This window comes from Neoarius graeffei, chromosome 12 (assembly GCF_027579695.1).
Source record: "Neoarius graeffei isolate fNeoGra1 chromosome 12, fNeoGra1.pri, whole genome shotgun sequence".
Lineage (NCBI taxonomy): Eukaryota > Metazoa > Chordata > Actinopteri > Siluriformes > Ariidae > Neoarius > Neoarius graeffei.
This window is the reverse complement of record NC_083580.1, coordinates 6320131-6348030: the sequence shown is the minus strand read 5'-3', so window position 1 is coordinate 6348030 and position 27900 is coordinate 6320131. Positions and strand designations below refer to the sequence as shown.

Genomic DNA, 27900 nt, shown 5'->3' with positions numbered 1-27900 from the left:
GGGTTCCGTGTGAACCAATAAAGTGTGAAGAAACAGGATTTCACAAAAAGGTGTTGAGAAAGGTGGCTTTTGAACCTCTCCGTGAAATCGAAGGGAGCCGATTCGAAGCATGCTCGAGTTTGAAAGTGATCACTTGGTGAAAGGTTTGTATTTCCCTCTCAGCTCTGTCCTTAGTGTTTTCCAAGTACTTTTCTTGCCATGTCGTTATTTTACGGTACTTTTTTTTTTTAGTCATGAAGCGCTAAAGTCCCCAGCTGTTTCTTTGTTCACTCCTCACAAAGTCCATATGCATGAAGGTCACAACAAAATTCTTCCCCAGCCATACAGTTACAATGCGCCGTGATCACTTCTCCGTCTTGTTTAACTAAGATCCAGGTCTTTAAAGGGGTTTCTGATGATCTTTGTGAATGATTTACCTGAGAGATAAGAGCCAACACAAGTGAGACCCAAGCAAACTGTTTGTTTACACTTCAACTTGCAGCGCTTTGTTGTAAAGAGGCGAACGAAAAACTTTTAAAAGAAAACATGCTTACACGGGCAAAAACAATACAGGATTCATTCGGCAGCGACTTGATACCGAGATCCTTTACCCAACCGCATACAAAAAAAAGTTGCAAGCCTCCATACTCTTCCACGCTTTCATCTGTTTTGCGGTGTAGAAGGACGTCTGCATCACCAGATAGTTGGAGATGTCGGGGAACTCGACTGAAGGGTAGTTTTTGAGATTGTAAGACAAATCCTTCTTTCCCAGACTGTAGGGGTCGATTCCATTGCACATAGTAATCTTCTGAATATATCTAAACCGAGCAGTGGCTTCTAGATTATGAGGATACTCCTGATAAGTTATTGCTAGTTGTTTGCACTACGGCAGCCGTTTTGGTTTGCTAGACCACCAGCTGTTTTACCGGAAGTGAAATCGCTAAGAAAAATCACGTGACCTGAAACCCAAGAATTGGTAGAGCAGAAGAAACTGACTGGGTGTTTTATTGCAGAGTTGGTACATTTGGTCGACGCTCCAGATACCCAAATGTATATGCACAAGCACCAAAAGTGAGTTTTTCATAGAATGTCCCCTTGAAGCAGCTATGGCCATTGAGATGTTGGCCAACCTTTTTTTTTTTTTTAAATAGTTTTTGCTTGATTTTATGAAGATCGACATGCTTTTATCTCATTTAATTTGTATATTCTTTTAGCCGCCTCGTGGTGACAAATGACAAACAAAGGATGACTAAGGATTTTTGTCCTCGTGTTTATACTCTAGTGAGTGAAGATGACAGTTTGCGTTTCTAAACGCTCAGGAGAAGTTTAAAAAAAAGTGTGTACACAACACACACACACACACACACACACATGTGTGTGTGTATATATATATATATATATATATATATATATATATATATATATATATATATATATATATATATGGGAACCTCCATCAGTTATATTATGTTCATAAGAATGTCTCAGGGTACCAATAGTTTATTCATTTCAGGTGGCTTGACCTGTTTTAAGCCCATCTGATTGTGTATATGATATAAATTATTAAATGATTTTAATTGAATTATTATAAATGGTCATGTAATTATTCCTTTTCACTAAAGATTGCATTTTGTGGAATTTTTAATGCCCTGATAAATAAAATGAATTGACAGAGCATTTTGTATTCTTGTTTCTATATTGCCTATTTTGGATGGGGCTTTAAGTATTTATTTTTCTTAAAGTAAATTTACTTCAATTAAAGATTAGATTTCTCTCACATTTTCATTAAACTAATCAACCCTAGGGACCATTCCTCCCACCCAGCTTTACACATGGTGCCAAAAATTCTGGGACTGACTGTAATCACCTTTCTTTATAATTGGTAAAACAGTTTGTTTGCATGGTAGCCGCGGGGTCTTAAAAGTCTTAGTCTTAAATTTAATATTCCAAAATTAAGGCCTTAAAAAGTCTTAAATTGCTTTGCCCAAGTCTTAATTTTTTAAACAAAGGTCTTAAATTTACTCATACTATTCTACAATGTGAAAACGTGGGTTTTGAGTAACATCAGTGAATTTCTTGGAGTATGCGCAAAGAAAGAAACAATATTGATACATTTTCGCGCCGGCGCAATCGTTGGAGTCTGTGGTGGAGAGGAGACTCCGCGAATCGCAGCATGGGGAAGTGTCGTTTTAATCAGCAGTGGCTTTCAGATGAAAGATATCGTGATTGGGTGAGGGAGGTTCCTGGAAGCGACGTTGAACCAAGATGCTGTGTTTGTCGAAAGACCTTCAAGTTGTCCACTATAGGTCATTTCGCTTTAGAGTCTCACATGAAGAGCTTAAAGCACATTGCATCTGCCCTCCACCGCCACCAGCCCATCGCTCAGTTCTGCACGGTTCAATCTCCAAATGCACCTGGAGTTGGCACTAGCACCACTGTCGAACGTCAGCAGCATCAGCCAAGCCAGACATCATCGGCAAGGCTAGCAACAACACAAGGGCCGAGCAGTGGCACGATGGGTGTCGGTGGAACCCCGACACTTCGGGCAGAGGTGCTCTGGATTTTAAAAACAGTTACGGAACACCACTCGTACAGCTCGAATGAGGGCATAAGCGAACTCTTTAAGGCTATGTTCCCAAACTCGGAAGTCGCTACAACATTCTCCTGTGGAAAAAAACAAAACGTCTTGCATAACAAAATTCAGTCTTGCTTGTCTTGAATGTGAAGATTTGACAAGCAATGCACATAATGACTTTTAAGTATATAACTTTTATAATAAAAGTATTTTTACTTGAAACATTTGTCATTATTGGGAATTTGATCTGGTGTTCTACGACCGCATAATGGGTGCGATGTACAGTAGGTCTTAATTCTCATTTAAGTGGTCTTAAAAAGGTCTTGGTCTTAAATTTATGGTGGTCAAACCTGGGGAAACCCTGGTTTGTAACTTTGCATCCTTTCATATATCTAAGCTGTTTTATTTAACTTCAGATTTCAGGAGGCCAAGTGGATGGATATTCAAGTTGGTGATGTGATCCGATTAAAGAAGAACGACTTCATTCCTGTAAGACTCTTCAATCACTAAGAATAAACGAGTTGTAGGATCTGCTGCAGCCTTTTTTTTTTTTTTTTTTTTTTTTAAATCTCAAAGTCCAATACTCTTCTTCTTTTTCTCCTTTTGGCTGCTCCCGATTAGGGATCTCCACAGCGGATCTTTCGTCTCCATTGCTCCCTGTCTTCCGCATCCTTCTCTACCACACCTGCCACTTTCATGTCCTCTCTCACCACATCCATGTATCTCCTCTTTGGCCTTCCTCGTTTTCGTGTGAGCTCCATCCTCAACATTCTCCTTCCCACATGCTCTGCATCTCAGTCTCATCTCTCTTAGCTTCATTCCCAAGCTCTCCACATGTGCTGTCCCTCCAACCTCCCATCGCAAACCTTAACATCCTCAACTCCGCCACCTCCAACTTTGCGTCCTGTCTCTTCGTTAAGGGTACGGTCTCCAATCCATACATAACAGCTGGTCTCACTACTCTCTTATACCGTACAGCTTACCTTTCACTTTTGCTGGGACTTTCCGATCACAAATGACTCCCGAAATCCTTCTCCAACTGCTCCACCCTGCCTGCACTCTCTCTCTCTCACTTCAAAGTCCAGTACTATTTGTGTTATTTTCATTCACATTTTCTTTGTTTCTACACCTGCTTGCTTATTTCATCCCTGATTTCATTTTGATTTCGTTTGCCTCACATAGGCTGACGTTTTGTTATTGTCCACCTCTGAGCCAAACAGCCTGTGTTATGTAGAGACAGCAGAACTGGACGGGTAAGAATCTCCTGCTTATGTTCATTTTCGTTTGCAAATCCATACCTTTTTTTCCTTTGTTTGCAAATCGGCTTTGTTCATCCCAAAGGTACACACTGTGTAAAAGGCACTTTGTCATCCATATGTGCTATCAAAAATCTAGATTTACAAAGCTTAATGGCATTTCACACGTTTGCATTCTTGGTCATATGAATGACTCTGTTAAGATCTCTATTAAGAACGACTCTGACTCTGTTAAGAACGACTGACTTTGTTCTTAATGGAGTCATTTTTAATGACTGACTCTGTTAATAATAATAATACTGATGCTGTTAAGAACAATACTGACTTTGTTCTTAATGGAGTCATTTTTAATGACTGACTCTGTTAATAATAATAATACTGATGCTGTTAAGAACAATACTGACTTTGTTCTTAATGGAGTCATTTTTAACGACTCTGACTCCGTTAAGAACGACTCCGACTTTGTTCTTAATGGAGTCATTTTTAATGACTGACTATCATCTCATCTCATTATCTCTAGCCGCTTTATCCTTCTACAGGGTCGCAGGCAAGCTGGAGCCTATCCCAGCTGACTACGAGCGAAAGGCGGGGTACACCCTGGACAAGTCGCCAGGTTATCGCAGGGCTGACACAGAGACACAGACAACCATTCACACTCACATTCACACCTACGCTCAATTTAGAGTCACCAGTTAACCTAACCTGCATGTCTTTGGACTGTGGGGGAAACCGGAGCACCCGGAGGAAACCCACGCGGACACGGGGAGAACATGCAAACTCCACACAGAAAGGCCCTCGCCGGCCACGGGGCTCGAACCCGGACCTTCTTGCTGTGAGGCGACAGCGCTAACCACTACATCACCGTGCCGCCCCATGACTGACTCTGTTAATAATAATAATAATAATACTGATGCTGTTAAGAACAGTACTGACTTTGTTCTTCATGGAGTCCTTTTTAACGACTCCGACTCTGTTAAGAACGACTCTGACTTTCTTAACGGAGTCCTTTTTAATGACTCCGACTCCGTTAAGAACAGAGTCGGAGTCATTTTTAACAGAGTCCTTTTTAACGACTCTGACTCTGTTAAGAACGACTCTGACTTTGTTCTTAAGGGAGTCATTTTTAACAGAGCTGACTCCAGTAAGAACGACTCTGACTCCAATAAGAAGAACCTTGACTCCTGTTAAGAATATCTTCATTAAATACAACTCTAAGAACGACTGTTTGCAATGATTATTGAAGAAAGGCTGCGAGTCCATTAAGATTGATTTGGATTGTGTTAAGAACGACTCTGTTAAGTCGACCTCGCTCTCTGATAAGCATAACTCTGTTAAGAATGGTATTACACTGAAAATGGTATACACTTTAAATAAAATAATTTGCATCATTTCTGACACCTGTGTAGAGTATTACAAAGGTGTTATTTCACAAGTTTATGCCTCGTTGCTTAAACAACACGTGAAGCGGTGTAATAAAATATTTGTGAAAAGTGAATCATCTTATTTAAGATTGCACACAAGGACACTGAGAAATGAAAGGCAATTTTATAATATAGAAATCTTTAATATATAAATTTTCTATATAGTACTTAAACCTGGTATTATATGATTTGACGTATTTATACAGCATTGCTACTTAAGCAACACGTGTACTCGCACTGATCTTGGCCAAATGGATAAATGTTTGGTTTGAGGGTGTTTTAGATATTCAACAAAGCCAAAAGTAAATCTTGCGTGCGCGCATGCACACACCTACCTGTCATTCTCCCCTGCTTTTTAAATGGCCAGTGTTTTAGTGTAGTATTTCACAATTCCTTTCTACTCCATGTGATCCTGAACAGTCAATATTTATATTATCTTTGGTTTCACTAATGAGACAGAAACTCAGTTCAGTATTCATAACCTTTAAAAAAGTGGACGGCAGCAGTTTACAGTCGTCACGCATCAGAAAACCACTCATTAATGAATGAGTCATAAACCGTAATACCGAGCCTGTTTAATGGACTGACTTTTTATTTAATTTTTTTTTTGTTCTCCAGAGAGACTAATCTGAAGTTTAAGATGGGTTTGAAGGTGACGCATGAGAGGCTGCAGGAGGAGAACCAGCTGGCGAATTTTGATGGTAAACACAACTCTGGATCAGAGCAATTCCAGCGTTATGGACGTGACACTTGAACTCAAAATGGCAACAAATGACCCAGTGCATGTTTTATTGTCTCCCAGTATTTAAACAGGTGTTGCATATTTTAAGGCTGTACCATACTGGAGAAGTGATAGAACAAGAACAATTCCCATAGTACATCTAGGGCATGCCAGAAAATGCCAATAAAAGATGCGTTATGGACGTGACAGAAAAAGTATCACTTTTCTTGGGTGACTGTACATTTTTATCAAACTCAGTGAAATTGTAAACCTAATGTCGAAATGGAGATATCCATTTGATAGAGGGGTCCAAGGTGAATATTAAAAAAATCTTTGTTTAAAATATTTTGTATTTCATGCAGAGTTTCGGAAGGAAAAGTCAGCGTTATGGATGTGACGAAATTCCGTTATGGATGTGACGCGTCTGAAATAGACATGGCATATGTTTAGAAAATCAGCAATTTAACCACCATAACCCTTTGAAAAACTCTCTAAATATCAGCTAAAACTATCAAAGTTCTTAAATAATATTTAGGATGGCTATTGTTTTGCTGTTTTGTGGATTTTAGCATACATTTCTGTGGCTTGTGGCAATAATATAGAATTGTACATGATCATAGTTGATTTTAGCTTGGGTTTTACATTATAAGAAAGAAAGACTGACAGTGACATATTAGGTTGGTTACAAATTGGTTCAACTTATTCACATCTGTAAAATACAGGCCTAGGTGATATCTCTGGGAGTGGTTTTGATGTATTACATGTTGCTTTATTTTTGCATGGTGAGGTTGACATTTACATGGAATTGCCCATATGCTTGTTTTGCTGGCGCATCAATCAATAAGTGGAATGAAGTGTCTGTCTATGCACCTTAAAGTGCCATTTCCACCATTGGATGTATTCTTTGGCATAAAATACAATATATTTTGACAACATATATAAATGGTATCACTAGACAGAGAAATCTTTTAGCTTCAAAATGATATATCAAACATAATTTTTTGACAACGACAAGTATATTAATTTTGCGACCAAAGTCACCTACCCTTTTAATTTCCACGCGTGATGTCATCGGCAGGTTCCCCTTCTTGTGTACCGTGTGACGTGGCACATATCAGCAATGGCGGATAGAACGCGATAAAAATAATACCAGTAAACCTAGCTAATACCAATAAATCTAGCTAACTGAAAGATTAACTCAAAATTCTTCGCAATTTTTTTGGCCCCCATATACGAGGAGAAATGACTCTCTCACTTCGGGGGTTTCCTGGTCTAAAAATAGACCGACACGTAGTACACAAGAAGGGGAACCTGCCGATGACATCACGTTTCACTACCGCGCGGAAATTAAAAGGGTAGGTGACTTTGGTCGCAAAATTAATATACTTGCCATTGTCAAATTATGTTTGATATATCATTTTGAAGCTAAAAGATTTCTCTGTCTAGTCATTTTGTCATAAAATATATTGTATTTTATGCCAAAGAATACATCCAATGGTGGAATGGCACTTTAATATGACTAATTAGCTTGTCTGGCCATGAGGCCGAGGAGTTGTTGCCACATGTTGTCCACAATTCAGTTAAATCGTATGTCCTTCGTCGGTTCTCCACGGATTTCCGTTCTGATTGTTTTGTCTGAAAGAACTCCTCACTCTGCACAAAACTTGGTGGTTGTTTTGTCAAATTATTTGCTTACGAGTTACTAATTAGGTCAAATTAACGAATTTTCCAGGCTTTTCAATAGAATTGTATCTCCTCTCTGATTTCTCATCCGACTCCAGTTCTGATCGATGTTTTGGGTAGATCTTCCCATGAGGAGCAGAACTTTTAATTTTTGTGTTGTAAACAATTTGTTTATAACTTTGTTTATTTTCAGTTAAATCGTATCTCCTCCCTTGATTCTCAATGGATTTCAGTTCTGATTGTTTTATTTGAAAGAACTTGACCTTCTGCACAGCACTCGGTTGTTGTATCGTCAAATTTTTGCTAACGAAATGCTAATTAGGTCAACTTAACGAATTTTGGAACTTCTCATTAGAATTGTATCTCCTCTCGCAGTTCTCACCCAATTTCAGTTCTGATTGATGTTTTGGGTCGAGCTTCCCTCAGGGAGCAAAACTTGGTCATCTGTTTGCTTGTTGATTTTCTTGTTGTAAACAGTTTGTTTACAACTTTGTTTATTTTCAGTTAAATCGTATCTCCTCCATCAGTTCTGGGGTGGGTTTCCTAAAAGCCTCTGAACACCTAAGAGCATCTTAACTAGGAGAGAGAGCATTCATTGTGCTGCTCGCGCTACCATTTAACGATGATATTTGTGCTACGATGCTCAGGCCAGATTGATTGATTGTTTCATTTGAAAGAACTAGTCCTTCTGCACAAAACTTGGTCATTGTTTTGTCAATTTTTTGCTAACAAATTGCTAATTCGGTCAACTTGACACATTTTCTCCTGACTAGAATTGTATCCCCTCTCTCATTTATCATGCAAATTCAGTTCTGATCGACGTTTTGGATCGATCTTACCTCTGGGAACAAAACTTAGTCCTTTGTTGATCTTCCTGTTGTAAACAGTTTGTCATGGAGGTTGGTTCTGTCTCACATTGTCACATTTCCGTTCTGTTTGATGTTATGGTTGTTTTAAGCCAAGCCAGATGATCTACTACGTCCTTGACGTTCTGGTTTATATTAATGTGACTGTTAAGACTCTGCTGTAATGGTGTGTGTGACCAAGTCAGCTGAGAATAGATGGGTTATGGCACTAATCCATGTTTTATCCTAAAGCATCTTGTACCGTGTGTCTCATATCTCATTTTTTTGTCTTTGCACCTGTCTTGCAGCTATGATTCTTTGCGAGGAACCAAATAACCGCTTGGATAAGTTCATGGGCACGATGAGGTGGAAGAACGACGCATACCCACTAGAACTGGATAACATGCTGCTGAGAGGATGCAAGGTTCGCAACACGGAGGAAAGCCGCGGACTCGTTATATTTGCAGGTTTGGATTACTTACACTGAAAAGAAGTGCAGAGACAGAAATATGGCTTCCTGATCTGTCTTAACATCTCAACAGCCAGCTGATGTACTTAGTGACCGAGTTATTTTATCATATAACCTTCTTTTTTTAACTAACATGCATCGTGGAAAACAACGAACAACGGTGTGCGACAAACAAACCAACTTTTCTTTGATTGACAGCAAACCATTGATATGCTGAACCACCTTTGCACAACTTTGAATTCTCTAAAATACAGCTAGCTTTACTATTTTCTTGAAATGTACTACTAAAGGAAGGCTGTCTGCCTGTTCATCTGTGCAAATCGACACGGCTGGACGCACTTTGCACATGGATTGGTGACACCCCAGAGGGGCCCAAGACGACATTTTTGATTTTCCAAAACACAGGATTAGTGCTAATCCAACAAACTATTCATTTTATATCCTCACGCTAATACACTGCGCGCAGCCTCTGCGGGGAATCCCCTCCCCGACTCGCCTGAGAGTTTCGATTGTACACGACCTCGCAATCGGCGCTCCTGACCGGAGGCTTCCGCTAGGGCCGAGTCTGTCACTGAGGAGACGCGGGGAGCGATTTACGTCATTTTGACAAAACACAGTGTAAACATACTGTATATATCACATCACATCACATGCATCCACTCAGCTCTCCGCTGGGCCTTCGAGACCTGTTATACAAAGGTATTTGACGTTCGATTCCCTGTCATTAATGGTGCAATTCCTCGACGCTGGGCCTTCTAGATCTGTGTGGTAAGCAGCACACGGTAACTCTAACTGTTATCGGCTTACAGGGTGTTACTTGTAAATTGCTATATGGTATTAAAGGAGAACTGAAGTCATTTTTAAACTTGCTTTATTTCTTAATTAACATGTTATTCAGTTACGTTTTCAGTTTTAGTAACCTTATATCATGACTCGTATTGGCTACTAATTGCAGTTACATATAATACTTATCGGCCTATTTGGTTTTTAGCTGTGTTGAATTTAGTTTGTTTGGTCCACGGTAGGTGTCGCTGATCCACGTGATCTTCACAAGACTTGTGCAAGACTTCGAAACGTAAAGACGTGTCAGCCAGGTGTCAGCGCCACCATTTTGAAAACTGTTTTCCAAACGAAATATTGCGCAAAAACGAGTTTAAATGACGATTACTGCCTACTTTTTTCAAACTTTCCTGATTGCTATCAAAACAAACAAAACTTCCGGCTTGATTACGTCAGCATTCGAAAGAGGGCGTGCGCGTCTTTTGACAACGTTGGCAGATGCCGGTCACTTTGATTTTCGCTGTACATCTTACTTCCGTCCTACGACGTCTCATACAGGTCTCAACGAATCTCGTTTACGGCCATTGCTTTGACATACGGGCTGATGTATTATGTAGCATATTTCAAACATAACTTGCTATAGCGATGACAAAATAGCGATCAAAAATGCATTCCGATATTTATTTAATAAAATGAGAAATAGAATTTTGATCATAAAAAATTTGCCTTCAGTTCTCCTTTAATATGCATCATTCAGTTGAAAGCAGTCTATTAGGTTAGCTCCTTAATTGTTTATAAGCATGCTGATACGGCAGCAGGAAGTGGGTCATAGATCCATCATACAGTATAAACTCTCTTCCTGAACATAAAGCTTCACTTATTATCAGGTTAACGGTCTCTGTGAATCCATTGTTTATACTCCAATGTGCAAACGTTACGGTAGCGGCTCACGTTACGTTTGATCCCTGACTCCTCGGGTGCACTGCCCAATTCCAAACAGCTGTATGACCAAACCCTAGAACCAAGACAGCCCGTGTGAAGACCATTCAAAGGAAATCCGGTTCACGGGCAAGAACTACTTGTGAAAACGATTTTAAGAGAATATCATTAGTAAAAGTCAGTTCAAACTCGGGTCAGCTCATGAAGACAGCGTCCGTACAAGCCTATTACCGTAAGTTTACACAAAAGAACTTCTTGATTTGAAAACAAAATGATCGAGTCAGTTCAAACTTCATCTGATGATGATTTGATAACTTTTTTTTTTTCCCCAGAATAATGGATGACACGAGCACCTGGAAGAACAAGACTTTGTATATTTATTACATCAGTGTTTGAAAAGTGGTCCGGGGCCACATATGGCTTTTTCCAGACCGGATTCAAAACTCAAAAATCCGTATCTGCCCTGTCACATGACTTTTTTTTTTTTTTTTCCCCCAGCGGTTTTATTAAGTGTGCACATGGGCCCGTACGGGTCATATGATGTAATTTATTGACTACAGACGCAAGGTGTCGTGTATTCAAGTCATTTGATTATGTTGAGCGGTGTTTGCAAATAAATTCAGCTCACATACTTTCATTTTAAATGATCAGGTTAAGCAGTTCATGCCAAAAAAAAAAAATTGTGCCTAGATAATTAGTTATTACAAACTTGTGTTCTTATTTCTTCTGCAGGAGCGGACACTAAGATCATGAGGAATGGTGGAAAGACCAGGTTCAAACGTACCAAGATAGATTATCTGATGAATTACATGGTGTACACGGTAAGACATCGTAACGTAACCGCAATGCTGTTCTCTGAACCTGGATTTCTTTAGTTCTGTTTGTTGATTAAATTCAATAATTGTAATCCAAAGAGACATATATGAGAGCGAGACACACGAGACAGAGAGAGACGAGCGAGACATAAGAGGATGAGAGAGAGCGAGCGAGAGAGAGACACATGAGAGAGATAGACACACGAGTGATCAAGACGCATGCGAGAGAGACGCAAGCGTGAGAAAGAGAGACATGAGAGGGTGAGAGAGACGAGGGAGAGAGAGAGAGACACGAGCTCAAGAGAGAAAGACATGAGCGAGCGAGAGACATGTGAGAGAGACATGAGTGCAAGTGAGACACACGAGCGCGAGAGAGACGCACACGAGCAAGCAAGACACATGCGAGAGAGACATGAGCGCGAGAGAGACGCACATGAGCACGAGAGAGACAGACATGAGAGGGAGGGAGAGAGAGAGAGACACGAGCTCGAGAGAGAAAGACATGAGTGAGCGAGAGACATGAGAGAGACGTGAGTGCAAGTGAGACACACGAGCGCAAGAGAGACGCACACAAGCAAGCAAGACACATGCGAGAGAGACATGAGCGCGAGAGAGACATGCAAGAGAGACGCACATGAGCGCGAGAGAGACAGACATGAGAGGGAGAGAGAGAGACACACATGAATGAGGGTGGGAGAGAGAGAGACACACGAGCTCGAGAGAGAAAGACATGAGCGAGCGAGAGAGACGTGAGTGCAAGTGAGACACACGAGCGCGAGAGAGATGCACACGAGCAAGCAAGACACATGCGAGAGAGACATGAGCGCGAGAGAGACATGTGAGAGAGACGCACATGAGCACGAGAGAGACAGACATGAGAGGGAGAGAGAGAGAGAGACACATGAATGAGCGTGAGGGAGACGAGAGAGAGAGAGAGACACACACGAGCTCGAGAGAGAAAGACATGAGCAAGCGAGAGACATGCGAGAGAGACGTGAGTGCAAGTGAGACACACGAGCGCGAGAGAGACGCACACGAGCAAGCAAGACACATGCGAGAGAGACATGAGCGCGAGAGAGACATGCGAGAGAGACGCACGTGAGCACGAGAGAGATAGACATGAGAGGGAGAGAGAGAGACACACATGAATGAGTGTGAGAGAGAGATGAGTGAAAGGAGACACCTAGAACAGCTGTAGATGCAAAGGAAGGATCATGTCCCGTTGTATTAAAGGAAAAGGCAACTTTTGTACAAAATCACCACAAATAGATAGATAAATATATAAAGTAATCGATCATGGAATTTATAGAGAAAGAACAGACCGCATAACAGTATCTTTTAACTTTTAATAATATGGGCTTGCGCTGAGCTCAGCGAAGATGCATTCCACCATATTGATCTACTGCGTGACGTCATGCGGCCCACCACTGAAAAGAACTCTTCAGTGCTTCATGGTAATAAGGTAAAAAACCAGTACAACCGCTTCTTCAAAGTTTCACCAAATGGTTTTATTTATGCAACTTAAAGCTCATAATACTGTATAACTTTGGTTGAGTAAAAACACGGAGCAAAAACATGGCTGAATCCTGAATGACTCCTATTTGGATTTGTCCTACCAAGCCTACTGCGCATGCGTGAAGCGGCTCGGCTCGGTTTTCCCTTTCGGGCGCTCTCGTTTTCTGTTAGAATTTGGTAAAGAAAAAAAAAAAATTATTTACCAGCTTACCGGGTCCATGAACATAAATCTGACAGCTGACAAGGTCGGGATATAAACGAATCGAATACAAGCCACCCGCCGGGACTCCTAATCACAGTGATCTGCTTGTAAACACTGTTTTCATGGGCCCAGTGACGTCACAGATCAGAGGGAGGCGCATTAACGAAAGATTCTGATTGGTTTATAGTTGCCCCCAATCTCAAAATGGCTGACTCCTCCAACTTCGACTCCTCTGTGTCAATTCATGATTTCAAAGTTAAAAATATTTTTTCATGTTCGATATATAACAGAAATAATTAACGGAATTGATTACGTATATGTTTTTCTCCTATTACACACCTGGTTTTGTACAAAAGTTGCCTTTTCCTTTAACGCCTGTGATTGTGGATTGGGATGTTTGAGGACAGATGGACGTGTGATGCTGAGGTGTCTGTAAACTTTTTGACCACGTAGTGCATGCGGTTAAGAAAATTTCCATCCTGTTACTTTTTGAAAGAATGCTGTTAGCTTTTGGTTATGACATGATTTTGAAGTCCCATTCATTAGGATGTTGATCTAGTAAACCATGTCCTGTTATTGTCTTAAACTTCACAGAACCACGGATGGGTTTATATTTTCACTCGCACTCATAACATAGCGTAATGTAGTTTAATCATTTGGCATGGATTTCCGCATACAGGATTTGGAAATGTACTTGAGTTAGAGATTATAAGCACTTTTTTGGGGGAGTTCAGTGTTAATGGTGTAACAGTGTAACTTCAAACTTCTGTCATCTTCCTGCATTTCCTGGTTAAGATCATGAACAAGTTCAGCTGAAAACCCTTTTCCTCTCTGCTTATTGCATGCAATTAATGTTATAAAAAGAGAGTAAACTGGCTGTTGTCTTGGTCATGTGTAGATCTTTGTGATGCTGATCCTGATCTGCGCCGGCCTGGCGATCGGACACTCGTTCTGGTACGGGGAAATCGGCTCGAAGGCCTGGTATCTGTACGATGGCCTAAACCAGACGGCACCCTACAGGGGCTTCCTCACCTTCTGGGGTTACATCATCGTCCTCAACACTATGGTGCCCATCTCACTCTACGTTAGGTAAATATATTTATTTTAGATTTTACATGTGAAATTGAAGAAGGAGGATATTAACATTTGATGTACAACTCCAATTCCAAAAAAGTTGGGACAAAATACAAATTGTAAATAAAAACGGAATGCAATAATTTACAAATCTCAAAAACTGATATTGTATTCACAGTAAAGAGCATAGACAACATATCAAATGTCGAAAGTGGGACATTTTGAAATTTCATGCCAAATATTGGCTCATTTGAAATTTCATGACAGCAACACATCTCAAAAAAGTTGGGACAGGGGCAATAAGAGGCTGGAAAAGTTAAAGGTACAAAAAAAGGAACAGCTGGAGGACCAAATTGCAACTGATTAGGTCAATTGGCAATAGGTCATTAACATGACTGGGTATAAAAAGAGCATCTTGGAGTGGCAGCGGCTCTCAGAAGTAAAGATGGGAAGAGGATCACCAATCCCCCTAATTCTGCACCGACAAATAGTGGAGCAATATCAGAAAGGAGTTCGACAGTGTAAAATTGCAAAGAGTTTGAACACATCATCTACAGTGCATAATATCATCAAAAGATTCAGAGAATCTGGAAGAATCTCTGTGCGTAAGGGTCAAGGCCGGAAAACCATACTGGGTGCCCGTGATCTTCGGGCCCTTAGACGGCACTGCATCACATACAGGCATGCTTCTGTATTGGAAATCACAAAATGGGCTCAGGAATATTTCCAGAGAACATTATCTGTGGACACAATTCACCGTGCCATCCGCCGTTGCCAGGTAAAACTCTATTAGTTCAAAGAAGAAGCCGTATCTAAACATGATCCAGAAGCGCAGACGTCTTCTCTGGGCCAAGGCTCATTTAAAATGGACTGTGGCAAAGTGGAAAACTGTTCTGTGGTCAGACGAATCAAAATTTGAAGTTCTTTATGGAAATCAGGGACGCCGTGTCATTCGGACTAAAGAGGAGAAGGACGACCCGAGTTGTTATCAGCGCTCAGTTCAGAAGCCTGCATCTCTGATGGTATGGGGTTGCATTAGTGCGTGTGGCATGGGCAGCTTACACATCTGGAAAGACACCATCAATGCTGAAAGGTATATCCAGGTTCTAGAGCAACATATGCTCCCATCCAGACGACGTCTCTTTCAGGGAAGACCTTGCATTTTCCAACATGACAATGCCAAACCACATACTGCATCAATTACAGCATCATGGCTGCGTAGAAGAAGGGTCCGGGTACTGAACTGGCCAGCCTGCAGTCCAGATCTTTCACCCATAGAAAACATTTGGCGCATCATAAAACGGAAGATACGACAAAAAAAAGACCTAAGACAGTTGAGCAACTAGAATCCTACATTAGACAAGAATGGGTTAACATTCCTGTCCCTAAACTTGAGCAACTTGTCTCCTCAGTCCCCAGACGTTTACAGACTGTTGTAAAGAGAAAAGGGGATGTCTCACAGTGGTAAACATGGCCTTGTCCCAACTTTTTTGAGATGTGTTGTTGTCATGAAATTTAAAATCACCTAATTTTTCTCTTTAAATGATACATTTTCTCAGTTTAAACATTTGATATGTCATCTATGTTCTATTCTGAATAAAATATGGAATTTTGAAACTTCCACATCATTGCATTCCGTTTTTATTTACAATTTGTACTTTGTCCCAACTTTTTTGGAATCGGGGTTGTAAATGTTCATAAATAATAAATGCTGAACGTAGACACACTTGTGAATTCTTCACTGCCGTGTTCAAGTGCGATCTGAAGGAAGGTCAAGGAAAATGTTTATCTAGAATATTCTCTGGTTGGTTTTTCGAATGACGTCTTGTTCATGAAGCAGTGACATTTCATTTCTAACAATTTTTTAAAATATACTTTTTTTTAATAAAGAAATTATAAAATGGATGGACCAGGTTCCTTTTCTCCTTTTAAAACCCACAAGGTGTGTAAACTTTTGCAGGCACATGGACAGTAACATAATGGCGCTAACACAACATTAAGCATAACTATAAACAAATAAAACGTATGATGTGTTGTTGATTAGTAATTAACAATTACTTGCCGAAGGTGAAGTGTGAATAACAGTGAATAATAACCTCGACTTCAACTCGGTTATTATTCACGGAGCCTGAGGTGGATAATTGCTTTAGTATAAATACACAGGTGATTTATTTTTTAAAAAATCTTAATTTTTCAGTCTTCAAAAGCGGCACGTAAATGTCATAATGGTGCGGCGCAGGCTTGTTACTTATCTACACCGAGTCACATAAAATACTTTGTTTTGAAATTGATAAAATAAATTACAATTCCACCTTCCCTTTGAACAGTTTTAGACCAAACTTCGTAGCATCTTTAATGCTTTTAGGAACAGCGTTTTCTTTCATCATTTATGGTGACAAAGTGATCGGTCGCCATTTTGCCAAGTCGCTCAAGGTGATCATCAAGAAATAGTCTGAATTTCTCAACCAATCAGCGCATGATTTCCTATAATCACCTCCGTTTTTATGTTAAATAAAAATAATTCAAGTTGGAAAGTCGTATAAGAAGAATCGGACACTTGAGGATGATGTACAAAATTATTATGCATGCAGGACCCGTTTTCGATGGAATAAAAACATGTTCGATTCCCTTCTAGCAGGTTTCATTCATTTGGTTTGGTAGCATACAATATTGTTAGCGTATCGTTTATTGCACGTGTATTATGTCACTCTACCCAATGGAGAATGAGCATTGAATGAATATGGTTTACGATATTGCATGGTTGTCAAGACAACATGACGTCACACGTCAGAGATGTAAAACTTCCACACTAGTGAGCGACTGTGACGATTTGTAAACAAACATGGCCGCCAGGTTTACTTCGTTAAAGCAATACGGCCTTTCGATTTCATAAAATCGGTGTTTAGTTCCCTCTAAAATTTGGCCATTGTGATACATGTTTATTTTTGTAATATCTTAAAAACAGGCCATTCTGTGGCTGGGAAGTTATTTAATTTGAGGGGATTCCTGAGCAAATAATGTGCATGAAATCGCTCGCTTCACGCAGTCAAGCAGGCAGAGGAAGTCCATGTGTGTGCGCATGCGCAGGTTTCCCTTTGAGCGCGCACTGACAGTTCCATCATTCTGTCACTAAACGAACAGCTGATCACACCGAGGTGCTCGCTGAGCGCCGATATTTATTAGTTTGGTCCTGCATTTCCTTTCCCTCGCAATACAGCGTCTTTTCTTCTCGCTTTCCATTAGTCAGTCTTCCATGTTTCATTTGCACACTCAGGTCCTCCATGTTCCTCTCCTGTTTCAAATTTGTATCCCACAATGCCTTGCACGAACGGGGAAAGCCCACCACGTCATGTATGACGTAGTATCTTGACATGAGGCAAGGAAAAAATAGCGGAGAATTTAGGGCCAAGGGGGCTCTAAATGAATTAATTGTTCTTTTAGGAAAAAAAAGTAATAAAACCGGAAGTCTGTGATTCGAATTCAGTAGCTTTGGGTCAACTAAAAAAAAAAAAAATTGGGGTGTGTGTGTGTGTCTGAAAGGCAGTATAGCTTTAAATATGGAAGATTTTGAGAGAATTTTGAAAGAGAAAGATGCATTGAACACCCAAAAGGAATGTCTCATCTCATTATCTCTAGCCGCTTTATCCTGTTCTACAGGGTCGCAGGCAAGCTGGAGCCTATCCCAGCTGACTACGGGCGAAAGGCGGGGTACACCCTGGACAAGTCGCCAGGTCATCACAGGGCTGACACATAGACACAGACAACCATTCACACTCACATTCACACCTACGCTCAATTTAGAGTCACCAGTTAACCTAACCTGCATGTCTTTGGACTGTGGGGGAAACCGGAGCACCCGGAGGAAACCCACGTGGACACGGGGAGAACATGCAAACTCCGCACAGAAAGGCCCTCGCCGGCCACGGGGCTCAAACCCGGACCTTCTTGCTGTGAGGCGACAGCGCTAACCACTACACCACCGTGCCGCCCAAAAGGAATGTATTATTATTATAATAATAATAATAATAATAATAGCGGCTGGCTTTTTTTTCATGGTATATCAGATGTATTCCATTCAGCTACTCGTCTTCAACTCGTTCAGTATCATGCTAGCTGAATGGAATATATCTGATATACCATGAAAAAAAGCCAGCCAATATTATTTAAATGATCTCCACTTCATCACACCACCACCCCATTGTTGATTATTTTCCTATAACATCACACCCAAAACGTGTTTTATTGCTTACATATTGCTGAGCCCTAATGTCTGATCTTCTTTTTTTTTTTTCTTCTTTTTTTCCTCCCATCCCTCTATCTCACGCTCAGTGTGGAGGTGATCCGTCTGGGTCAGAGTAAGTTCATAAACTGGGATCTACAGATGTACTATGCTGAGAAGGACACGCCAGCCAAGGCTCGAACCACCACCCTGAACGAGCAGCTCGGCCAGATCGAGTACATCTTCTCGGACAAGACGGGCACTCTCACACAAAACATCATGGCCTTCAAGAAGTGCAACATCAGCGGGCGCACATTTGGTAAGAGTATTGAAGCATCAGCAAGGGATTAAATGCTTTAATACTTCTGTGTTTGATAAGCGCTGTTGGTCACGCAGCTGAGTGATAATTCCTCTTGAACTCCGAGAGCCGGGACACCTTGCTGATGCCATGTAAGCTCACAGTTCAAGAGCTTCTGGAAAGGCAAACAGGAACCTTTTATTTGCCGAGTATAAATTATTCAAAGGAATAAGACACTGCTGCTTGATGTAGTAAATGTCAAGCGTAGGGCAGTGTGTGCACACTTACCTCATCCTCAGCCTGCTCAGACCTGCACAGTGTTTACAGTAAATGAAGGTCAGTTTGCAAAGCTTAACTCGAGTTTGAGCTTAATAAGACGCTTCATCCCTGGATCTCGGGTCACGTGTGGTTGTTTGGGCCTTGGGGTATTTGTCACGATATGTTTAAGGGGGATGGGTATTTGAGATACTGTCGCACACTAGTAATATTGTGTCTCTTTGCAGGACAGTTCGTCCGGCTAAAGTTTGAGTAATTCAGTTACCACTGATTGAGTCACAGATACCCCTTTTCCACCAAATCAGTTCCAGGGCTGGTTCGGGGCCAGTGCTGGTTCACAACTCGTTCAACTTGCGAGCCAGCTGAGAACCAGTTTGCTTTTCCATAGGTCGCGGTGCTAAGGGAAGCCACGTCAGTTACGTCGCTGTATATGTCAGTTACGTCGCTACGTTTGCATAAACCTTGGCGCGAATATCGAAGCAAAAACAACGCCGAAGCAGCAGCAGCAGCAACAACAACAATAATAATGGATGACTTTGCGTTTGTACAGCTGCTGCTTCTCGTCGCTTAAAAATGGCAGTCTTTCGCGGTCTTGCGATTGTTGTTGGTCTTAACAACTCCGCCCTCCCCGCTGACGTAAGCGGTTCTTTCCTCTGGCCCAGCAGAGAGTTGGTGCTAGCCTGGAACCGGTTTTTCTGGCCCCAGAGCCAGTTCTTTGTCAGTGGAAACAGAAAACCCGGTTCCAAACTAAGCACTGGCCCCGAACCAGCCCTGGAACTGCTTTGGTGGAAAAGGGGCAATAATCACAAGAGGTCAAACAATTAAATTATTCCACAAAATCGAGTCGTACATGAGCTGATGGCTGACGAGGCGCGTAGCACTGAGTCATCTATAAGCCATGTACGACGAGATTGAGTGGAATAAGTGTTTTATTCTATCGATATTCACTGGATTTTGAGAAACAGAGCATTTTTATTTTTTGCAAATTCGATCAATAAAAACTTTTATACAAAACGTGCGACAAAATGTAAACAAACCAGCGAAATGACGGGAGCAGTTTGTAAAAAAATGTGATAATTTTTGAAAAATTTTAAAAAAATACATTCTTACCATTAAACTTATTTCATATTTTGTTTATTCCATATTTTGTTGGGTTTGGGTTTTTTTTGTGTGTGTATTTTTGGGGGTTTTGTTTTTGGGTAGTGTTTTTATTTCATCCTCAGTTGGTTCAGCACAGGCTTGTAGTACTTGAGTCCAGGACTCGAACTTGAGTCTAACTCGTGTCCTAATTTTAAGGACTCGTGATTTGACTTGGACTTGAGCACTGATGACTCGGACTTGAAATCGTGCATTAACTGCATTCAGACTCATAAATTGGAGACGAGGACTCGGATTTTTTCTTTATTTTTTGTAAATTCGATCAATAAAAACTTTTATACAAAATCTCATCTCATCTCATTATCTCTAGCCGCTTTATCCTTCTACAGGGTCGCAGGCAAGCTGGAGCCTATCCCAGCTGACTACGGGCGGAAGGCGGGGTACACCCTGGACAAGACGCCAGGTCATCACAGGGCTGACACATAGACACAGACAACCATTCACACTCACATTCACACCTACGCTCAATTTAGAGTCACCAGTTAACCTAACCTGCATGTCTTTGGACTGTGGGGGAAACCGGAGCACCCGGAGGAAACCCACGCGGACACGGGGAGAACATGCAAACTCCACACAGAAAGGCCCTCGCCGGCCCTGGGGCTCGAACCCAGGACCTTCTTGCTGTGAGGCGACAGCGCTAACCACTACACCACTGTGCCGCCCCCTTTTATACAAAATATCCAACAAAATCTTTTCCTCTTAGAATGTAAACAACCCAGTGAAATGACGGGAGCAATTTGTGAAAAATGGCATAATTCTTGAAAAAAAAAAGTTCTTACTATCAAATACTTTCATTCCTTTTTTTTTTTTTTGGAGTTTTGTTTTCGAGTAGAGTTTTTATTTCGACCTTGGTTGGTTCAGCAACATGTTCATTTCTTCTTTTTTCGGATTTTTTGCCGGTTGGTAAACCAACTTAAAGGTGCATTACTGCCACCAACTGGCCTGGAGTGTGGAACAGGAGATTATTTTTTGGGGGGTGGGGCACTATATTCTTTTAGCTATTTTTGTCTCTTTTAAACACTTGATGATAGAGTGATGTCTCGGACTTGATGCGCGCCGCCATTTTGTTTTTCTCTACTCCCGGTATATGAGCTGATTATCCTAGTAGTAGAGTAACCAATCAGAGTGCACGATTGCTCATATCCAGTGAATGTGGATAGAATAATAATGTTTATCAGCTGAGCTTTATGCAGTAACATGGCTTTTTTTTTATCTGATCTACAGGAAATCCAACAAATAAAGACGGGGTGGCCCTGGACCGTGCAAATGTACTGACCATCTCATTACTTTCCTACTACTGAGTTTACAATAAGTTTAAAAATCTTCGCAAAGGGATTTGTAACTTGTTAGTACCTTTTTACATTGTACTCTGTTTGGAAAAGCCATTTTGGAGACTCATGGTTATTTGAATCGTCTCTGTCCTGCAGCCTGTTGACTTCAGATGGAACACATATGTGGACAGAAAGTTCCAGTTCTTCGACAGTGAACTCGTTTCTCTCATCCGCTCAAAAAAGGACCCGGTCGTGCTGGAGTTCTTCAAGCTGCTCTCACTTTGCCACACTGTTATGGTGGAACAGAAGGATGGTGAGAAAGTCATTAACGTTTAAAAATCTGTTAAAACGATTTTACGCTTTTACTCAGTTCTGTACAGACACTATGCTTGAGCTCTGGAGATGGTGCAAGGTTTTAAAAAGGAGATGTTCCAGGGATACAGTAATGTTCCTTGGTCGCATTTTCAGTGTTCTTCACAACATTCTATCATTACGTTACATTAATGGTGTTTAGCAGATGCTCTTATCCAGACCTCAGCCATTCCTGCTGGTCCAGGGACTCAAACCGGCCACCTTTTGATCCCAAAGCTGCTTCTCTAACCATTAGGCTATGGCTTCCCCATCAGGTCAGATATTTGTGAAAGTGACTGTGATGCGTCTGATTGTAACGATGATGGCGTTCTTTCTCAGGCGATCTGGTGTACCAGGCTGCGTCTCCAGATGAAGGTGCTTTGGTCACAGCGGCTCGCTGTTTTGGCTTTGTGTTCCTGTCGCGTACGCAGGACTCCATCACCATCAGTGAGTTGGGAAAGGAGACCACGTACGAGGTGCTCGCTCTCCTCGACTTCAACAGCGACCGAAAGCGCATGTCTGTCATCTGTGAGTGCTCCACGTATACATACTACTCGTCCTTTTTTTGTTTTTTTAAATAAACATGTTTTAAATACGATATACTGTACTCCTTGCTGGCTCACTCAGTACTGCTGCTACTACTACTTCTCTTTATAGCTTCTTTATCTGCTCCTTTTCTCACTCGTTTGCACTGTTGCATCTTCAGTGACACTGACAACTTCAACACTTCCGTCCTTTTAAGTGCTCTGCAAAACTTGTTGGTTTTTTAGCGCCCACGGTCGGTTCTGCTCTCGAACACCTTTTGCATACTGCCGTGTTGGTATGATTTGACTTGCCAGGCTTATTTGCTTTAAAGCCCAAGTATTTTCACAGCACTTGAGCTGTTGTCCTCATCAACCCACACCAGCCACAAGCACCGAGAGCCTGCTGTATCTGTAGCTCGTAGATTAAAATCACTGTAAACGTGAAACAACGGCTGTTTTAGGGGCAGAGCCATGATTTTCTTGGATCTTAAGAAACAACCGGAGCTGGAAGATCTCATTGCAGAATCTGACTTGGTAAAATGTTATTGCGTTTTGTATCACAGCGCTTATTCATTTTAATTTTCAGCTCCGATGGGTCAGAATGCATTTTGATAACAGCAGCACTGATAATAGTTCTGGCTGTTGTTTCTATGGGAACGGCTTGCGTGGTGGACGCACCACATACAGTAAACAGGCTAACAAAAGGTCTTTATTTGTTTATCTGTTGACGTTCTCTGTCAGGAGATGCTCATTTAGCATGTCTGCAAGGAGTCTCCGGTGTCAGCACTTTAAAGCTAGACTGCCTTTCAGATTTTTCAAGTGTAGGTCATAAAAGAATTTTCCTCGTCACCCAATTATGAATTTGAATTGCAGACTTTCAATTTTATTAGTTTTTTTTTTTTAAATAGAACAATTAATGAATTTATCTCCACATGGCCCTAAATTCTCCGCTATTTTTTCCTGCTTCACCATGACCCAATTCAAGATACTACGTCATGCATCACATGGTGGTGGGCTTTCCCTGTTCGCGCAAGGCGTTGTGGGATACAAATTTGAAACAGGAGAGAAAAATGGAGGACGTGAGTGTGTGAATGAAACGTGAAAGACCGACTAGAGTAACGGAAAGAAAGCGAGAAGAAAAGACGTTATGTTCTATACAAAGGAAAGGAAACGCAGGACCAAACTAATAAATATCGGCGCTCAGCGAGCACCTCGGTGCGATCAGCTGTTCGTTTAGCGTCAGAACGATGGAACAGTCAGTGCACGCTCAAAGGTAAACCTGTGCATGCGCACGCACACACGGACTTCCTCTGTCTGCTTGACTGCACAAAGCGAGCGATTTCACGCATGTTATTTGTAGGGATGTCCCGATCCGATCACGTGATCGGAAATCGGGCCCGATCACATGGTTTCAGACTCGATCGGAATCGGGCATTGCCTCCCGATCAGGGATCGGATATATATCTATATAATATATTCTCATTTTTAACACATCAATAGCTATGCGTTGGCACAGAGTGAGACCAGACCTCTTGTCTCAACACAGCAACATAAACGCGTGCGGCATGACATCACTTTGTAGCGGAGACGCTATTGGTTATTGGCTGCCTGTTGCCGGCAAAGTTGAACACGGAAGCAGTTCGAAGCGGAAAGCAAAGCATGAGATCATTTTTTTTTTCGTTGGATGACAAAAGAAACGGGCTCAAACCTGAAAGGGTAGAAATGCTTGTTTTCATCAAGAAAAACGTTCATTTCCTTAATTGAAATTACTGTACACCACTGTGAGATGCATTCTTAAAAGCAAATTACCGGCACTGTGGCACTTTATTTTTTTTATTTGTATACATTCCTGCCAGGTATTTTAAGGTTATTTTTTTTAATTTGTTATTTATTGTTCAAACTGCCTCGCGTAAGTGCTCTGTTTGCTAACAGAGTTGTTGGATGTTAAAATAAGGTGTTAAATAAAAAATGAGGAACATCCTGGATCCGTTTCTTTCCTCGTCTTTATTTTTTATGGATTATAAGAAGTATCGGATCGGGACTCGGTATCGGCAGATACTCAAAATCAAATGATCGGTATCGGATCGGAGGGCAAAAAAACCTGATCGGGACATCCCTAGTTATTTGCTTTAATCCCATCAAATTAAATAACTTCCCAGCCACAGAATGGCCTGATATTTTGTGAGATATTACAGAAATAAACATACATCACAATGACCACATTTCAGACGGAACTAAATTTCAACGATTTTATGAAATCGAAAGACCTTCTATCGTTAAGTCAGAGGTCAAGCTGTAAGATTTCCACCATGATCAAGTTTTCAAGTCTTACGCTTTGTGATTTCTAGGTCACTTGACAAGCTATATATGTTTTTTATATTTAGGATATCATTTCATTTATATTTGTGTTCTTTTATTTGATTTACATATGATATTTTAAGTGCATTTGCTTATGTATGCATACAAAATGCGTTATTTTAGTAATAAACATTATTAATCTCATTATCTGTAGCCGCTTTATCCTGTTCTACAGGGTCGCAGAGAAGCTGGAGCTTATCCCAGCTGACTACGGGCGAAAGGTGGGGTACACCCTGGACAAGTCGCCAGGTTATCACAGGGCTGACACATAGACACAGACAACCATTCACACTCACATTCACACCTACGGTCAATTTAGAGTCACCAGTTAACCTAACCTGCATGTCTTTGGACTGTGGGGGAAACCGGAGCACCCGGAGGAAACCCACGCGGACACGGGGAGAACATGCAAACTCCGCACAGAAAGGCCCTCGCCGGCCCCGGGGCTCGAACCCGGACCTTCTTGCTGTGAGGCGACAGCGCTAACCACTACACCACTGTGCCGCCAACATTATTATTATTATGGGCCAAGGAGCAATTGATTTAGCTTTTGATGCAGATCCAGGATTTTTTTTTTTTGTCTGTTCCCAATGTAACGCAAAAAGTAGTGAATGTATTTGGATGAAATTTGGTGGACAGTTTTAGTATTATCCTCAGTTCAAATGATGTGAGTTTGATGTAGATATGTGGCTAGGCGGAGGTATGCGCTCTACCGTGTGCCCTTCTACTTAATTATTTTTTTCCATTACAGCATACCCTCAAGTGTTTCGTTCCTTGCATAAAACATAAAAGCCAATGTACCAGTAAGCAAATCTGTTCTTATTACACCAGTTTATCAGGAGGTGTTTCCAGTTTACATACTCAAAGAGCAGGATTTCTTGATTGTGCTAAAACTAGTCATGTCTGTCTCTTTGTTTGTTGAAATGTTGCATCATTGAGAGGAGGCGGGGCTTCTGCTGTGTATAAATGATAGTCCAATAAAAGAACAAGTAGGAAAAAAACCTCTTGGATCGAATCAAAACTGTGGAACTTGATTGTAAACCTTACTGTTCTAGTTAACTGTGCAGATATGATGTGTATTAAAGTATTGCTAATTTTGTGAATAAACATGTGAATACTCTGGGGGTTTTTTTTCTGTCCAGTGAGGCTTCCAGATGGACGTATCCGGTTATACTGTAAGGGAGCCGACACAGTGATCTACCAGCGCCTTAGTCCTGACTCCCAACACAAAGAAACCACAGAAGAAGCCCTGGGTGTGAGTGTGCTCTCTCATTCATTATAGATAAAATAATACTGTGTATAGTTGACCTTTCAAGTCCGAGATGATAAGAGCAAATTAGCAATGTCTAGAACAGAAGATCAAGACTGAGGCTGTGAAATTTGACTTGGTTTTGTAGATTTTTGCCAATGAGACTCTGCGCACATTGTGTTTGTGCTACAAAGACATCACCAACAGCGAGTTTGACTCTTGGGTTCAGCAGCACAAGGAGGCCAGCGTGGCCATGACCGACCGTGAGGAGGCTCTGGACGCCGTCTACGAGCTCATCGAGACAAACCTGATGGTAAACATGTTGCTTTGAATTTTTCTAGCCTGGATTTTGTGCATCAAACTTTGCACAGATGCATTGCGCTTGCTTGTTTGCTTGGATCATGAGGCATTACGAAATGTAATTATGAAGCTGTGTAATTTTGAAAATTAGCAGCACACTTTTGATTCTCCACTACGACATGTTTGTTAATGATTGTGTGCTTCAGATTGATTTGATTTTCCTCCGGCGTGAAAGAGCTTACCTTTTCAGTAGGACGTAATTTACATGATTTCTTTTTGTGTAGCTGATTGGCGCGACAGCCATTGAAGACAAGCTTCAAGATGGAGTTCCTGAGACTATCGCCAACCTGGCCAAGGCTGAGATCAAAATTTGGGTTCTTACTGGGGACAAGAAAGGTTGGTGTCCAGGGAAGAGAGAATTTATGGAAAGTGTTTTTTAGTAAAGTGTAACTTGAGCCATTAATGTCTATCCTGGTTTAACAGAGACTGCCGAGAACATTGGATACTCTTGTGAGCTGCTGACAGATGACATGACTATTCACTATGGAGAGGATGTAAAGTAAGCTTCCTGAGGGTCTATTACTCTGTGTGTGTAAGAAAGAAATGTCTTACCTACAGTGGTGCTTGAAAGTTTGTGAACCCTTCAGAATTTTCTATATTTCTGCATAAATATGACCTAAAACATCAGATTTTCACACAAGTCCTAAAAGTAGATAAAGAGAACCCAATTAAACAAATGAGGCAACAATATTACACTTGGTCATTTATTTATTGAGGAAAATAATCCAATATTACATATCTGTGAGTAGCAAAAGTATGTGAACCTTTGCTTTCAGTATCTGGTGTGACCCCCTTATGCAGCAATAACTGCAACTAAACGTTTCCAGTAACTGTTGATCAGTCCTGCACACCGGCTTGGAGGAATTTTAGCCCGTTCCTCCGTACAGAACAGCTTCAACTCTGGGATGTTGGTGGGTTTCCTCACATGAACTGCTCACTTCAGGTCCTCCCACAACATTTTGATTGGATTAAGGTCAGGACTTTGACTTGGCCATTCCAAAACATTAACTTTATTCTTCTTTAACCATTCTTTGGTAGAACAACTTGTGTGCTTAGGGTCGTTGTCTTGCTGCATGACCCACCTTCTCTTGAGATTCAGTTCATGGACAGATGTCCTGACATTTTCCTTTAGAATTCGCTGGTATAATTCAGAATTCATTGTTCCATCAATGATGGCAAGCTGTCCTGGACCAGATGCAGCAAAACAGGCCCAAACCATGATACTCCTACCACCATGTTTCACAGATGGGATAAGGTTCTTATGTTGGAATGCAGTGTTTTCCTTTCTCCAAACATAACGCTTCTCATTTAAACCAAAAAGTTCTATTTTGGTCTCATCTCTCCACAAAACATTTTTCCAATAGCCTTCTGGCTTGTCCACGTGATCTGTAGCAAACTGCAGACAAGCAGCAATGTTCTTTCTGGAGAGCAGAGGCTTTCTCCTTGCAACCCTGCCATGCACACCATTGTTGTTCAGTGTTTTCCTGATGGTGGACTCATGAACATTGACATTATCCAATTTGAGAGAGGCCTTCAGTTGCTTAGAAGTTACCCTGGGGTCC

The 27900-nt window shown here is 41.2% G+C and overlaps 1 protein-coding gene across 2 annotated transcripts in view; it reads left to right on the top strand.

Moving 5' to 3' along the window:
• The window catches only part of atp8b1 (ATPase phospholipid transporting 8B1), an 85130-nt gene that overhangs the window by 42083 nt on the left and 15147 nt on the right, over window positions 1-27900 (top strand). For both annotated transcript variants that reach the window (XM_060935420.1, XM_060935421.1), the window contains exons 7-20: window positions 2971-3043; window positions 3737-3807; window positions 5850-5932; window positions 8789-8947; window positions 11401-11489; window positions 14099-14289; window positions 18604-18812; window positions 21450-21493; window positions 21653-21809; window positions 22187-22375; window positions 25872-25984; window positions 26127-26291; window positions 26563-26674; window positions 26762-26837. In XM_060935420.1, the coding sequence (XP_060791403.1) occupies window positions 2971-3043; window positions 3737-3807; window positions 5850-5932; window positions 8789-8947; window positions 11401-11489; window positions 14099-14289; window positions 18604-18812; window positions 21450-21493; window positions 21653-21809; window positions 22187-22375; window positions 25872-25984; window positions 26127-26291; window positions 26563-26674; window positions 26762-26837 (1731 nt within the window). The remainder of the gene's footprint in view (window positions 1-2970; window positions 3044-3736; window positions 3808-5849; window positions 5933-8788; window positions 8948-11400; window positions 11490-14098; window positions 14290-18603; window positions 18813-21449; window positions 21494-21652; window positions 21810-22186; window positions 22376-25871; window positions 25985-26126; window positions 26292-26562; window positions 26675-26761; window positions 26838-27900) is intronic.